General features: G+C 45.4%; 1 protein-coding gene across 3 annotated transcripts in view; it reads right to left on the reverse strand.

The window, feature by feature from the left end:
- Positions 1-17257, reverse strand: part of IQCA1 (IQ motif containing with AAA domain 1) — a 165060-nt gene that overhangs the window by 75562 nt on the left and 72241 nt on the right. For all 3 annotated transcript variants that reach the window (XM_063115154.1, XM_063115147.1, XM_063115137.1), the window contains one exon: positions 6905-6980. In XM_063115154.1, the coding sequence (XP_062971224.1) occupies positions 6905-6980 (76 nt within the window). The remainder of the gene's footprint in view (positions 1-6904; positions 6981-17257) is intronic.

The raw sequence follows: 17257 nt of genomic DNA on the forward strand, positions 1-17257 counted from the left end.
ACACAGGTGAGGTGGGCCCACCTGACTTCCTGGGCAGACTATGGATGGTTGGTTCAGCAGGTGTTGGCCAGAGCAGGGCCCGTCTGGATTCCAGCAGGTCCAGTGAGGGCTCTGGGCTCCCGGACCTCCCACCCATGAACCGAAGGGAACTGTGGGCTGGGCAGGGTTCCACCACGAAGACTAAGCAAGTGATACAAGGCTGTAGGGCAGATTTTTGAAAATGATGATGCCGAAAGGACCCAAATTGCTTCTAGAATGGCAAGTGTGGACTTATAACAAACAGACAAAAAATAAACCACAAAGGCGGTAAATTTTTCACAGAACCCATTCACACGTGTCTTTCCCCAGACAGGTCAGCCACATGAGAAGTGGCCCAGGCTTTGGGGCACAGAATACGGAACCAGGTGCTGGTGTGAGGAGAGGGGAGGGTCTGTGCCTCCTGCAAGTGAGCCTGAAAACAACTGAAGAGGTGAGGCCAAAGTTCAAGGGTGTTATCACAAAGATGGGGCAGGTGACTGGCGTGGGACAAAGGGAGAAGGTGGAAAAGGGCTGACAGGTGGGAGCAGGAACACAGGAGGTGGCTGAAAGGCCAGGCTGGACTTTTATACAGAAATCAATGCCCTACATAAATTGTCCGTATCATCCCACTCATGTAAAAGTACTTTTATCACTAACATCTTATTCTTTGCCCTGAACCCCCAGTGAAGGTGGATTTTGTGGTGGGCTTGTGAGGTGTGTGTCCACCAAAGGCATATCTAGTGTATGGTTTCCTCACGTGACGGTAATTACTCTTTTTTAGCACATTTTCTGAAATGTACATAAACTTAAACTGTGGAGAGCTTTAAAATGCAGGAATAACAAATGCTTCTTTTTATGTGTGTAAAATGGTAAGCTTCTCCCCTTGAAAATACTATAAAAGGTTTAAATGTGCTATAAAGTGCTATTTACTAATAACTCTTTTCAAACAGACTTCCCTCTTGTAGGGTTACTAAATCTTCCGACAACAGGAAAACTTATCTGTTATATTAAGGTATTCTAAAGCAAAATAGCTTTGTTATTTACAGGAAGCTATTGTCCTTTTTCACTAGATAGATTCACTAAAACCAAGAAACAATGCGTTTAGTCATAAAAGGAACACGGAATATTTAACAGAAAGGAAACCATGACATGATTATTAATGTAAAAACAGTTGCACGTCCTAACACATTCTCATTCTGGAGTTGCAACTACATTTTGAAATAAAGCATCGCACAGCAACTTTTGCCGATTTCCCCTCCAGATCGTTTAAACAGATTGAGCTTTCCACTGAAACGTTGCTTTTCTCATGACACTCTTGCATAGGGCACTTTTCAATCCCTTCAAGAATTTCATGGACATTTATAAATGCAGGAAGCTATTCATGGCCCTCAAAGGGTAACAACTGCCCCACTCTCTCCTAGAGCAGAGAACGAGCTTTTATCCTAAGAATGTGAAAAGCGAGGCCAAAACAGTTTCACATGGGGGGCGGTTCACCAAGGAGGGATGGGTGGGGGGGGGGGGCGCTAATCCTAGTGATTAAAATGCTAATGTTTTATTTGAAAAGGAAAAGCTTTGATTTTCAAGAAAAGCATTCTAAGCGAAGACATTTAATTTCTTTCAGCTATCAGAGACCTGGCAGATACATCAAATGCCACAACAGCCAACTGGGAACAGAGCACTTCAGGTTTCCTTTTCTGGAGGGACACTGCTTGGTTTTCAGCCTTCATGGAAACACACGTCACACAAAAGGCATGGAGAGTTTTAAGAACGTTCTTGGAAGCAGGTTTCAAAGCTTAGCTTCCAATGAGAACACTAGATCTTCCCCCTAATTCATTTTTGCTTTTATTATAATAATACATGTACATTGTCAGGGTATTAAAAGGATTATAACACACACACACAAAACTGTCCCATCCTGTCCACCTTCCAGTTACACTGCCCAATGGCATTCATTCCTAATTCACTCATTCATTAAAACTACATGGAATAAATTCAGTCATTAAGTTATGACTTTATTGAATCTGCTTTCAGTGCAGGTTGATGACGGAAGGCCCTGCCTGCAGGGACTTGGCATCCCACTGCAGGAAGGGACATATCTAAGTCCCAGCGGGGTAAGTGAAGCAGGGTAAAGGTGGGTGGGCACAGGCTGAGGGGGAGACGGTCATTTCACAGGAGCCTTCGGGGAAGGAAGGCTTAGGTGGTACCAAGGCCTGAAGGGACAAACATTCTATGCAAGGGGAACAGAAAGTATGAGTGCCTGGAAGTGGGAGGGTGCTTGGCACATTGGAGGAAGAGTCCAGTGCCCATTAGGGGTGTTAAGTGACTTAGCTTCACAGGAGCTCTGAGCTAGTTCTCGTGTTCTTCTACGTCTGCACAACATGCTTATGTGCTACTCCTTGGCTGATCAGTTTCACACACCAGCTCCTGACTTCCTATCATGGTAGAAGAGGCTTTTCCTTTTCCCACCTTCCTTCCTCTTGCCCTCATTTCCCTACATAGTTATATCAGAAGAGAAGGGAGCCAGGCCTTCCAAATCCCTCAGGAAACTGCCACCCAGGTGTGAGTGTAGGACAACAGCACTGAAAATGCCCCTTTAACGGTCCATTCTTGGGACATCCTGGAGGACTGGCCCCACCAAAAGGAGGTGGTGGTGAGAAAATGGGGACATGGGGGAAAAGAGGCGCATAGGAGAAAATGGGGAGTGGTGAGAAAAAGGGGGAATGGGAGAAAAGAGGGGTGTGGGAGAAAACAGTGGCATGGAGGGAAATAGGCATGGGAGAAAACAGGGGCATGCGTGAAAGTGGGCATGGGAGAAAATGGGGGAGTGGTGAGAAGCCAGCAAAGGCAAAGGAAGGCCCCAGATGATGGTGGCAGGGAGGGCTCCAGACCAAGAGGGAGGTCCACAGAAGAAAACGAACTGTAAATGATCTGACATATATGAAGGCATGAGAAGTTATTGTGAAGGTAGTGATTGATACATAGACTACAAACAAATGAAAATTGTAGAGACCAGAAGTTAATGGTGTGCAAAGTAGTGTCCTAATGAATGGTGTTACTGCTGCCAACACAAAACTGAGTGTGGTGGTCCCCAGCCAGGCCTGTGCCCTTGTGGCATGGATTCTGTGATTCCTCACGGGACTCACTGGATGTTGCTGCCATCATCCCAATTTACATTCACTGCCCCACTCAGGTCACTTTCCCCATCCCATCCACCGCTGTAATGCCTGATCATGGCAGGCATGTTGATGGCAGGTACCACTTTGTATCTCCAGGCCAGCACTGCACCTGACACCACAGAGACACTCAATCAATGTTTGTCGAGTGAATAAGCAAGAGGATGAGTGTTATGGACAGTGATGGCTCTGCACTGTGTGTTAAAGAGTTGATGAGAAAGAGCTGAGGGCAGCCCTCTCGACCCAGAAGCAGGCAAGAAGCAGAACGTGCCTGGCGTCCTAGGCAGGAACCGAGGGCAGCATTCCCTGCCCAGAAGTAGGCAAGAAGCATGCTGAAAACGCCACTCCTGTGCAGGTGGCCTGCCACAGCCACGGCTTCTGCAAAAGCAGCTTGATGCCACAGCAGTAGCTACAGCCACCACACTGATACAAGGAGAGTCACCAGTGGGGACCGGAAAAAGAAGAGGATGTCTCTCTCCTCAAAGCCCACTCCAAAGTAATAGAAGAAGCAACTGCTCTGCTGGATGACAAGACATCAATGTAGAGATACTAGAAATACAAAAACCCAAGAAAATATGACACCACCAAAAGAATACAGTTATTCTCAAATGCCAGACCCTATAGAGCAGGAAACCCTTGGAATGACTGAAAAGGAATTCCAAGCAACAATCTTAAGGAAACTCATTGATGCATGAGAAGACGCAGTTAGACAACATAATGAAATGAGAAAAAAGGAAAATCCAGGATATGAAGGAGGAAATTTACAAAGAGATTAATGCCATAAAAAGGAATGTAGCAGAACTCATGGAACTGAAAGATTCACTCACTGAAGTAAAAAACACAACCAAGAGCTTAAGCAGCAGGCTAGAACAAGCAGAAGAAAGAATTTCTGATCTGAATATAGTCTTTTTGAAATAACCCAGGTGGACAAACAAAAGGAGAAAATAATTTTTAAAATGAAGAAAATCTAAGAGAGCTAGCAGACAACCTTAAGCACACAAATGTTCAAATCATGGGTGTTCCAGAAGGGGAGGAGAAAGGAAAAGGTATGGAAAACCTATTCAAGAAATAGCATAAAACTTCCCAGATAAAGGGAGGGAAACAGACCTTCAGATCAAGGAGGCACAAAGATCCCCAAACAGATTCAACCCAAAAAATATCCTCTCCAAGACATATTATAGTCAAACTGGCAAAGCTCAAAGACGAAGAGAGAATCTTAAAAGAAGCAGGAGAAAAGCATCAAGACAGCTATAAGGGAGCCCCCATCAGAGTAACAGCAGACTTCTCAACAGAGACTCTACAGGCCAGAAGAAAATGGGATGATATACCCAGAATACTAAAAGAAAACAACTGCCAGTCAAGAATACTATCGCCAGCAAGGCTATTCTTCAGAAATGAGGGAGAAATAGTGTATTTTCCAGACAAACGAAAACTGTGGGAGGTCACCACCACACGACCGGCCCTACGAGAAATCCTCAAGGAAGTCCTGCATCTGGAATCTGAAAAATGATAATCACCACCACGAATACACAAGAAAGAACAAAACCCACCGGTAGAACAAAAATTCAAACGAGAAAGAGAAAGAAATTAAACTTTACCATCACAAAAATCCATAGTGACAATGTGATAATGCCCCCGCTTTATTTTTGATTTTACTAATTTCAGTTTTCTCTCTTTTTTCCTGGGTCAGTCTAGATAAAGGTTTGCAAATTTTGTTGATCTTTTTAAAGAATGAACTTCTGGTTTCACTGGTTTTCTCTATTGTTTTTTAATTGCCTATTTCATATATTTCTGTTGTAATTGTTGTTATTTTCTACTTGCTTTTGGTTTAGTTTGCTCTACTTTTTATATTTTCTTAAGATAGAAGTTTATACTACTGATTTGAGATTTTTATTTTTCATATAATTTACAAGTATAAATTTTCCTCCAAGTACTGCATGAGCCCTGCATCCCATACATTTTGATATGCTGTGCTTTGACTTTTATCTCAAAGTTCTTTCTAATTTCCCTGTGGTATTTCCTTTTATCCATTGTTTATTTAGGAGAGTGTTGTTTTAGTGTCCACACATTTGTGAATTTTCTAAATTTCCTTCTGTTATTGTAGTCAGAGAACATATTTTCTATGATCTTAGTCTCTTTAAATGTATTAAGACTTGTTTTGTGGCCAAAAATAAATAAATAAAATTTTTAAAAAAGAAAAAGAAAAACAGAAAATGAGGTCTCAGAAAACTTTAGTGCCCCAGAATATTAAAATTTGGAAAAGCTCCATAGTCCCTACTTCCTACTCAGTTTATAAATTCTACATACAATATTCCCAAAGAAGGAAGGAAACTAACATTTAGGGAACGTCTTATTATTTGCCTGGTATTACATTATTCACCTAACTTAAGTTTTCTTACTTTGTTCTCCAAAAAGTATAGCTGAAGCAGCAGATGCTAACTCAGTATAAAGCCTGGGATTGCATCTAGACATGTATGAATCCAACGTCCATACTCTTTCCTTTATAATGCACAGACTACCCTGGTCTTTTAGCAATCTCCAGTTCCTTCCTTTCTGTTTTTATAAAACAGTAGTTCTAAAGCAAATGGAAATAAAGGTATGTGGGCATTAAAAAATAAATAAATAAAGAGTTGATGAATTCTCAGACCTGGATGACGGCAGGCCTCCCATCGGTGCCTCCCGATATGGGAGAGAAATGGTAGCGTGGAGATTAAACAAGATAGGCATGGAAAACACCAAGCCTTGCGTATCTTGGGCACTTAATAAATGTTCATCGACCTCCTTCCTCACCAATGAGAGCAGCTGCCAAATCCTGCCAAAGTCATTGTTTCCTCGGGGTTTCTGCCCCAGCTCAGTGCGCTATGTGGTGTGGGGCCCCTGCCACCAGTGGTGTGCAAGAGAACCTTCAGTGGTGCACATTTTATCTTACAAAACCAGCATATGAACTTATCACTACAGTGATGTGGTTGCTCAGGATATTGTCATTTAATTAACTGGGGGTGAAAACCCCGAGTCAATTTAAAATGTGCATCTATCTACCCTAAGTAACTAACCGTGCCAGTGCGATCTGGATAAGACCAGAACTGGGAAGGAGGTGCACGAATGACTGACGTTTGGAAATACTCTACTTCATGTCCTTATTGCACTTTTCAGGAATTTCCACAATAGCACTAATGAGCAGGGTCATGCTGACAGGTCATTCTGTGATTTATCCTGAGGGTGGAATGGAACCAAAAGAATTGGGTAATAGTTCCAGTGAATTACAACAGGAACATCTGAAAGACCAGTTTGTACACTTGCAGATCCAGCCAGACTATAGCTATGCTTGCCCCAGAACTGGCAAAAGAACTATGTGTGGGAATTCAGGCACCTGTCTTGGTCTGATAGGATTAAGACATTTTACTGCACATGTGGTATCGATTTTCTTATCTCAATCTATAGGAAATATCTTTCTTCCCTGCCAATAAGCAAGAGAACGTTCCACCGAAGTCTCAGGGGCTCAAAACAGGATGGAGGTTTCCATTAGGTTCTCGTCTTACATGTGTCTTGCTCTTTTACCAACTATATGCCTTTACGCCTCCAAAAGGAATTTAAAATAGAGACAAACAGAAACGCTTGGCTGAGTTGCCTCTGAGGACTGAGGAACTAGCTCCTCCCAGCATGTGCTGGGTGGGCAGTGACGCCTGCTACCACGTGTCTTCTCCAGCACTGACCTTTGTATGAGTTATTTCCTTCCTCCATCGTGCGAAGGAAAACACTTGGTGACATTTTCCACTCCTCATCTTCTTCCTGTTCAGAGCAGAATAATATTTTTGTTAATGACAGGCATAGTTTATCTGTTAAGACTAGACAGTAAAAGGTGCATACGTTGCAATTACTATGACTCTGGCTTATGTCATGAAGGTCCACCCTTCGTCCACCTGGCCAGGTCCCCAGCGGGCTGGTTTGAGCAGTGGGTGCTGTGTCCACCATGCAGGCGTGGATGGCTCAGGCTCACTGAGGCACGCCCTGCTGATTCCGGCTTTCCCTTCTCAGTGGCCTCCCCTGTGGTACCCGAGCCCCGAGTCTGGCCATGTCTTCTAATGTTCTGGCTATGTACTTGCTCTGAAGGCCATATTCCCAGCCTGAGTCCTGTTTGTGACCCTGATTACATTCCACACCTGGCCTTTGGAGCTGCTCCCTATCCTGGGCTCTGCTGTGTCACCTGCCAGGGCTGCTCCTTCCTCCTGCTTACTTGTTCCCTGCCTGGAGCTGGTGTCTCACTAGCCTCCCTACCCTGGGCCCTCCACTGCAGAGACAGCCCGACCTTGTCATCCTTGGCTCCTGCTTACTGACTCTGTGTGCACCATGAGGAGAGACTGCAGGATCATCTGTCGCCTGCATAGGTGAGAGCTCTGCTCTAAGCCTCAGCAAAACACCCCTTTGCCCCCACACCTCTAGGTCCATCTGCTCCCAGTAGTGAGTGAGAGCCAGGCCTAGCAAGCCCTGATCTGATGTTTCTGTGCAATAATGTTTATATCATACCTATAGTCAGGTTTCTGATGACTACTGTTACCCTCAAAAAGGGCACAAGGAACGATGCGGTCAACATCGTGGCCATGAGGAGTTCTCCAGAGCACTCTGAGTACTGGCTGTGCAGCTCAGAGGACAGATGGACAACAAAGTAACATGGGCACCTCTGCACTGGGCTGCTTCTGGAGTAGCCCATGACTCTGGGCACCTGACACGCCCTTCCTTGTCTGGACTCCAGCGTTGGGCTCTGCACACGGCAGCTGACTACCGTGTGTCCACACGTCTTGGTGGTTTGCAGTGTCTGTGCCTCCGATTCCAACCTATTTCTCCTACCTCACTCCCCATGGCCAAGCAAGCCCCGCACCCACCTGTTTTGCCCTCTAAGCCTTCCTAGATCTGCCCCCCGCGCTTCCATTCCCGGTCCCACTGCTGTGGCCCCTTGTTCCCAGATGGTGCATGGCAGGGCCGCCCTCCTCTCCTGCCAGAAGGGCTTCATGGCGGTTCCAACCTCCTGACTTCCTTCCTCGGAAGCCCCCCAGAGGCATATGTCTTGGAGTTCCTCAGAGGCTCTGTCCCCAGGGGACAAAGTCCAAGCCTCTCAGCCAGCCACACGCAGCCTGGCGGTCTGTATGGCCTTCACATCTGCCACCTCCTGCCCCCTCTTTCTGTGCCACAGTGCCAACAGGTGCCGTCCCTGGCATGACACCACACGCTTTCGTGCTTCCCGCTCTGTTCTCCTGCTGTCCCTCTGCCCGGACAGCTGCCCTCCTCCAACGTCTTCTGATGACTTCAGACTTGGGCATGTCTTATCTCCTTCAGGAAGCCTCTCTGCTGGCCACCCTGCTGCTGGTCCAGTTTCCACCCCTGGCTCTGTCTTTGCCTTGCCCATCCTCTCTCACGACTGTTCCTTCCCGATGATAATCATCGCTTTCCCCTCAGACAGAGAGGGGACAGCAGAGACGGCGCTGCCAGCCCTGGTGCTGCCACCTTTGTTGTGTGCGACAGGCGCAGAACAAACACACTTGCTGGATGAAACGGGAACAGAAAAAGCACATCATCAGCCCACGGATGAATGGACAGAGAACACATGGTACGTCCATACAACAGAATGTCGTGTTAGTCTCCTGCGGAAAGGAATGAGGCCCTGACACACGCGACAGCTGAAGGAACCTTGAAAACGTCGTGCTGGGGGAGAGAAGCCAGACACAAAAGGCCACAGACGAGGGCACTTCAAGAAGATGGTGGAAAAATAGAATTGAAAGATAATACAAAAATTTCCACAAACTTTTTGAAGTACCCCTGTACTGTATGATCCCATTTATATGAGATGTTCAGAAGAGGCAAGTTCATCGAGACAGAAAGCAGATTAGCGGCTGCCGGGGACTAGGGTGGGCTGGAGAAACAGGGAGATGGGGATTGCTTGCTTAGTGGGCATGGGGTCTCCTTCTGGGGTGATGAAAATGTTTTAGAACTAGATAGTGGTGATGGGTGCACAACAGTGTGAAAGTAGTAAATGCCACTGAATTATCCATTTTAAAATGGTAAGTTTCATGTTAGGTGAATCCGCTGTCAATGATAAATATCACATGTTCATTCTGAGAATTGCTCACTCTCAGCCTCTGATTCTTTGCTCTGCTATCCACAAGTGAGTCTCCAGAGGAAGGACATCTATCAGAGCACAAGGTCACTTGCTTCTGCCCAAGGTCTCCACTACGGCACGCCACTTCACCGTACCCGCCAAGGTGGCTCTTTCCAGATCTGAGATCCCCTGAACCCTGCAACCACTGTGTCTTTAAGTAGACTCACTTTTAAATATGCGTTCTTTAAAAAGGGTCACTGCGGTGAAACCACATTTGGTATGTTAGTTACAATTTTCTAACACAATTTAGAATAAAACACAACTATTGGGATAAAAGAGGTTTGTCTGAAACATGCCCCTGTGCTGAGAGAGCAGTGCCGGCTCATGCTCAGCCTCTCCCCAGTATAGACTCACAGCCAGAGGGCGGTGCCATCCTGCACACCCTGTGGGGGGATGCCCGCAGCTTCCCTGAGTCAGCCCTTGTCCCCTGCTAGTGGCAGCCCTCCCTCACGAGCAATGCTGAATCACAACCAGGCAAATTCATACTCGGCCATATTGGTTATTTCTAAAGCAAGCACAGCTCTGATCAAGTCACACCAGCTCAAGTGCCTGCAGTGGCTCTCCATGGCCTCCCGAAATCCAACCCCCCCACCTCCCATGGTGTGGTCAGTTACCAGCTTGCCCTCATGGCTATGTTGCCCTGCCCCCTCCCTACTCTCATCTGTGGTCGGCCACCCTGGACTCCTGGTACATCTCTGAGTCTGCACTGTGTCCTTCAGCTTTGCTGGTTTATTCCTGCAACAGATGTGTGCCACGCACCAGGCACTGGCATGTCTCTGCTCTCCTGGAGCTGGCAGAGAAGTAGGGAAGATGTGTGAAACGAGATGTTACAAGAGCTAAAAACAGGAGGCCCAGGGTGCTCAGGAAGGCTGTGTCCTCAGAGGAGGAGGAGGTGAGGAGGAGCAGAGCCCCAGGGAAGGGGAGCCTGGCAGGGCACAGTGTTCCCAGAAGAGGGAAGTCTGAGCTGGGGAGACTTTCATTTGGGTAACGGAAAGAAGTTTAGTGCAGCAGATGCACTGCATGGGGGTGAGCAGACAGGCATGAGGCTGGGAGGAGAGAGAGAGAGACAGAGAGAGGCAGAGAGAAAGAGGGAGAGAAGGGAGAAGAGGAAAAGAAATGGAGAGCGTGCACATGCTGGGACATCACTCTGGCTGGAATGGGTTGGAGGAGGCACAGGCGCACACCTTCTCGCTGGCCAGAATTCCCTTCTCCCATCTTCTTTGGTGGAAAATTCCTCTTGGGTCCAAGGCAAACGTGCCTGCCTCTGCGAAGCTGCCTGGATTCCCAGGTAAAAAGACTCTGCTCCTTGCTCTGTAGGATTAGCTTATACTTCCTGGCACCTGTTTCTCTATTCACATGATTGGCTAGGTGCGTACATGTCTCAAGCGTTCTCCGGGCTGCGAGACCCATTCATGGAGAGGACTCCACGTTGCTGGTATTTTGTTCCCTACACAGAACCGGCGCAGTGCCTTGAATGTAACAAGTGTTTAAGGTACATAAGTAAAAATAAAATTTATAGGTCTGTTTGTACAACTTCATTTCTATAATAAATATCAAGGTCTCAAGGCCAGTTTTGGAAACATCTACCCTGATGATATAGAACAGCAATCACCAGACATCCCCATGATGCAATCCGATGCAGCTTTCCACGTGGTAATAATACAATTGGCAGTTACGTGGGACACTTTCAACTAGAGGAGAAAACGCAGTAGAAGGTTTCTGCTTTCCTTTTAAGCAGTTTCTTTCTTTGATAAAGAATTTTGAAGTTGATTTGATATATCTCTTTCTTTGGTTGCCAGCAGATTCCATGCTTGCTGTGTGAGGGCTCAGTCTCTGCTGCACAGACGACACCTTCTAGCCATGTCTTCACTTGGTGGAAGGGCTAAGGCAGCATTCTAGGGCCTCTTTTATAAGGGTGCTAATCCCAATTACAAGGGCTCCACCCTCATGACCAAATCACCTCCCAGAGGCCCAACTCCTAATGCCATCACACTGGTGATTAGGTTTCAACATATGAATTTTGGGGGGACACAAAAATTCAGACCATTCTTACATTCAGTCCCCCAATTGACTTTCTGCTCCTGGAAGGTAGTGGTTGTTCACTCATTTTACATCTCAGTTGCTTTCCAGGCTTCCTGGCTGACTGAATAACGAATAGATGAGAGAGGTGTGTTCTCACGTCCTGACCCACCTCAGAGTTGAGTCTGTGCATTATCTGTCTGTCCTGCTCTGCTTGGCCACACCCACATGCCACAATCTGGGATCTGCAGCTTTGGTTTTCCTCTCATTTTTGCAAATTGAGCCATGTCATGGCTTTGGTCTTCTGGGCCTCACTGTCTCTAGGACACCTCAAACATCACAATCAGCAGCAGCGAGACTTGGGCTGCCGGGTGTCTTGGTGCTCCCGTAACGCTCAACCACACTGAGAGATTCCTGTACAGCAGCCAGTTACTTTCACATTGGCTCCCCTCTTACTCCTCATGGCCCAATCGGTTATGAATTGCTCAGGAAAAAGCAGCTGTTTAGTAAGAATAAACTGATGGATGCCTGTAGATTTTACTTTTAGATTATATTTATAAAGCCGGTTTATCAAAACTGATCATTTCTAGTAAGCCTCCATCTACTGTGTGAAATTTGTCCTCACACAGCACAGGTAAATGCTGCATGCAGAATGTTTTTAAATTTTCTTACTCAGAGTCAGTGAAATATGCTGAGAGACAAAGAGATAAAAATGCAGAGGAATGTTTCCAAAAGAGGTTTCACTGTCAAATATTTTATCCTAGGTATTTACTTTAGTGAAATTAGGAGAGCAGTCAGAGATAAACCTTGTGCCTGTCTCCTCCCCTCCCCAAATGTTAACTATTAGGATAATTTCCTGCCTCATTTAAAGAATAACTCAAATGAATGAAGGTTCTGTTGAAAATTTTCTATTGGCAAATATGTTCATCTGAAGCAGGCTGTTGAGGGATGGATGACATTTTACACTGGTAGATATGTGGAAAAATTCAAACAGGGCCACATCTGTTACATTTTTTTAAATAAGGTTATACATTTTGGCATATATCTGTTAACATACAAGTTCAAATGTCAAACTGATCACTCAGCGGCTTTCAGATTACCTGCTCTTTCCCTCTGCATCTTTCTCCTGGGGTGGGGTCGGGTAGGGGGCTGATCATTCCCCACTGAACTGAGAGTGAAAAGATTATCCCCTTCTCTAGATCCGGAAGTGAAAATCAGCCCAGAATCTGTAATGGCTAAAAAGAATATTTTAAAATAAAAATGCACCAAACAACATAATAGCTCATGTAATTTAACTTGAAAAAAATTTAAGCATCTCAAAGCAATTTTTGAGTTGCTTTTAGAATGCCATTTTACTTCTCTGCTCATACATTTCCAACAACACTAGAGAATCAGAGTAACATGCCTTTTAGGGCTTCAGAAAGCTATTCTTTCCTACACGAAAGAAATACAACAGATCTCAGATAATTTTCAATGTGAAGTCTAAAAATGTTTAGCTATGTCCTAAATACATCTGCCTCAATTTCCTTTGATGGTATCTATGTTTAATTTTTTGTCAGATGAGCTTCTTGGCTAATACTATGGTGGTAAAGAATGAAACACATTGCTCACATGGGCCACTGAAACTTCCAGCTGCTTATGGGCTCTCTGGCTCTTAGGCCTTTGAACGACACTACTGGCTGCTCTGTGTCTCCAGCTTGTGGATGGCAGATTGTGGGACTTCTCAGCCTCCATAATCATGTAAACCAATATCTTATAATAAATCTCTTTATATATATGAATATATAAAATGATATATAGAAATACCTATTTTATATATACATCTGTTTTATATGTACATATACATATCTCCTATATGTTATACAGATATCTGAATCTCCTGACCGCCTTGATCATATTCCCAGTTCCCACTTCTAATGGTGAATGGACTGAAGGGACAGAAAGAGAACCTTCCTCTTCTCCTTCCAGAGATTCCCACAGTTGGAACATTAAGTAGGAATTCACGGTGCTGAATTTCTTCCTGCCTCCCAGGCTGTTCCCTCACGGGTTTTGCCTCTTCCTCCTGCCCCGATATGTGGATGTAATCCAGATTCTCCAACGTACACCCACACTGATTTTCCTGCAACTCAGCCATGCCTTCGCCTTCAGCAAAGGTTTTCCTGCACAGGGATGAGTCCTGCACCTACACTACCAATCTTGATCTCACCCAAGTTTGTCCTGAACTTCCAGCTGTTTGACAATAGATAAATGTTTGACTTAATAGTTCTGAAGCCACCTCCAGTTCTTTGGCTCCTCCTTCTTTCCATTGTTCCACTCAAGACACTTGGAGCCACCGCAACTCCTTGGTCTCCTCCTGCTCCTCCAACACCCAGGCAGCCAGGCCAGTCACCCTTCTCGATATCTCGTTCCTCTGTTCCATCTCTTTATATCGGCTACCTCTATCCCAGGGAGGTCTTTATCTGAGCATTCACTCATCCCTTAGAACTAATCATTGCATAGCTCTTGAGTTCCAAGTGCTGTTAGGGGTGCTGATCAGAGTTTGGGGTCACTCTGGCTACTGCGGGGAAGCCGCTGATAGAATGGCCGGAGAGGATGTGGGGGTGTCAGCTAGCGGGCTGTTGCCGTTGTTTCCTTGATAAGTAATGACACCGCATGTTCAGGTGGTGCCTGTGGAGATGGGGAGATGCAAGCAGACTTGGGTTACAAGCATAGACCCCTGAGTCTCCTAACTGACACTCCATATCCCCCATGAAACCTCCCCATCCCCTCTAATGCTGACAGATCATCGCTCTGTTCCGCAGTGCTCCTGTTGGCCCTTTTCCTGTACAACCAAGTATGTCCTTTCTCTAGGCAGTGGTTTTTGAGCTTTTTAGAGGGAAGGGTCCCTTGAAAAATAAAGAAAGCTCACACACCTTCTCCTCAGGAGAATGCACTTTCACATAAAAGCTCATGTACAATTTCAGGAGGTCTATCCATAGGGTAGACCCTATCCACCTATCTGTCTATGCATAGGTAGGGTCCCTGGGTTAAGGACTCCATTGTCTATAGCTCAGAAGGCAAGCCTCTCACTTCCTCACATCTTCCTCACTTACTGCACTTCAGTGGTTACAGAACATGCTCAATACACACGTTTCCATTGATGGTGTTCTCATTCCTGACAGCACCCTTTGGAAGTGCATGACCTGCACTTTTCCATCATTGTGAAGTAGTGCAAAATTTGGTTTGAAATGCTTTAAGATAATATAAGAATGTGGTTGACTCAATGGTTCAACACAGAGCACCTCCTTGGGCCAAGTGATTGGAGGGGGGTGCTGTGGTCGACACTGCAGATAAACACATGCTTCTAAAGGTAACTGTGCTGAATATAGGTCTAAAGATCTTTCCAGAAGAATTCAGCACTAAGTTAAGTCATTTTATGGCTGGAATGAATTTAGAGAAGATTCTTTACTATTCAAGTGATCATGTGCTATGGACAGATCAAAACCACTTTAAATAGTTCCAAATGGTTTAACATATGGCTTGAGAAATAACAAAGAGAAAACAGTTGTAAGGATGGACTGCATAGCACTCCATTTCTGTTGTTTTTATTTCTAAAGCCAATGCGAGGTCCACACAACTGACTATGAGACAAATTAAATTACCATGATATTGAAAGCACATTTGCTATTGGTTTGCAGAAAATGTCCTTCTGGCACATTGTACCATTCTCCTCTATTAAAGTACTCTTAATAGGGCTGTTCCTTATCTGCAATCCTCAATAATTTTGGATTTAAAACCAAGGATTTGAAAGAAAGACTTTTTTTTTAACTGTTACATTTTGAGAGTTCTTTATGTATTCTAGGTACTAGTCCTTTTTCAGATATGTAGTTTGCAAATATTTTCTCCCATTCTATAGCTGTCTTTTTATCCTCTTCACTGGGTCATTCACAGAGCAAAAGATTTTTAATTTGATGAGGTTCAATTTACCAATTTTTCCTTTTATAAATCCTGCTTTTGGTGTTCAGTTAAGAACTCTTCTCAAGGAGAGCTATCAGCTGATCCCTCAGGAAGCCCAGGAGCAAGGAGAACCTTTCAGAGTTGTCCAGGTGGCAGGTGAGAGGGCAGGTTTTTGGTACTGTCATGTGACTATCCTTGGATGATGGCTTCCCCAGGAGGGGTGTAACCTCACTTGGAGTGGCTCCCTTAGACTGGAGCAATTCCTGGGGAAGGACTTTAGCTGTGAACTTTCTACACTGACATTATGGGTAGCTGGGGGGTTGAGTGCTTTGGTCCTAAGGGGGCATCAAGGGGCTCACGTCAGCACCTACCACCAGTGACTAGGGTTGAGCCCCAAATGAGAAGTAAGGTGTCTCTCTCTTTTTGTTCATGCAGTGAACAACAATGGAACATGGCTGATGAGGGGATGAAGACAAATAGGGGCAGATGAGAGACTTGCTGCTTATCACAGTGCAGCAGATGGGTGATGCAAAAGGAATCATATCACATACGTTAGTAAACATGTAAAGTCTCTGAGTTGTTCCAGCTGACCAGTAGCAACCACGCCAAGGGATTTTTAACAAAATGTTGCCTTTTATCACCATCGCCTACACCTTGCATTGATGTAGACTTTGGGTATTGCCATTATGAATTCCCCAGCCCCCTTCCTACCTTGTTCACAACTTCTGGCTCGTTGGTCCAACTGCTCATCGTCCTTGATCACACAGCCTATCCCTTTTCTCTCTCACTGTAACATGGCACCAGAGTTTCCAGACTCAGTCTGCCAGCCCCCAGCGAGTTGCTTCTCTTCTCCCACAGAGAAATTCACAAGTCTTAGCATTGGTCAGAGAATGTCTTGGAACATAAGGGGCATGGCCTTTGCTACCTGAGCTAAAGCCGGGCCTCTGGCTCTACACAGAGTCACAGTGGATCATAACCTTTAGGGACCTATTGGGCCTTAAAAACTAATGCCACCTTAAGTGACATTACAAGCAGCACCATTATGGGCCCACAAGGGAGTATTAATGTGGCAGCCTAAGACGGCACCAGGAGGAAGTAGGGTGGGAGTGTCTGCGGGAACCTTGCCTTAGCCCTTATTGGCCAAATACGCGCTTCCGTGCTCGTGAACACTGCGTGATTGCAATATCCAGGCATTGAGACAGGACGCATGCTCTCATAATCTTTAAGCTGATTGGAGGATGTAAAAACCTCCCTTCCCCATTTCCCTTTAAAAGCAAGTGCTTGTGTGATAATAAACGGAACTGCTCAACAGAACCCCCGCCGCATCTGAGGGTCCTTTAACGGGCTGGTTGGGGCCGGTGGCTGTGCTCACCTCTCTTCATGGCTCTTTTCCCCCGTCTCCTCCCAACGGGGACTGGAGGGAAAGAGGAATCTGGGCCATCCACCCGCCCACCAGAAGGGACACCAAGGGAGAGACTGATAGTGAGGCAAGGGCTGTAAGGGTCAGCCAGCAGCAGACCCGTCAGGGACCCACACTTGAGGGTTGATACAGATTAGCGTCATAGAGGACTATACCCTTTAGAGATCCACTCATGAGAGCTGATTCAGATTAGAGTCACAGTGGGACCATAACCTTTAGGGATCCACTCTTGAGAGCTAATCTACAATCGTTTATGCTGAGAGCACACAACAGCCCTGGGAATGCACCTATCCCACATGCTTGAAGATGAAGACCCTCCAGTTACTGCACCGAAGATAATAGCAGCTGGCAAGCCCACTGCACCACCACTTCCAGCCCAACCACACAAGAGAAAACCTGGCCAAAATGACACTGTGTGAACTCTGATTTCTTTTGGATAACAAGAAAAAAAATCCTTCCATTAAAATATATATATATCAATATTTAATAATAAAATCAAATGAACACACTTTGGTTAAATTAGATATGATTATTTTGACT

The sequence above is a fragment of the Cynocephalus volans genome, chromosome 1, assembly GCF_027409185.1.
Source record: "Cynocephalus volans isolate mCynVol1 chromosome 1, mCynVol1.pri, whole genome shotgun sequence".
Taxonomy (NCBI): Eukaryota; Metazoa; Chordata; class Mammalia; order Dermoptera; family Cynocephalidae; genus Cynocephalus; species Cynocephalus volans.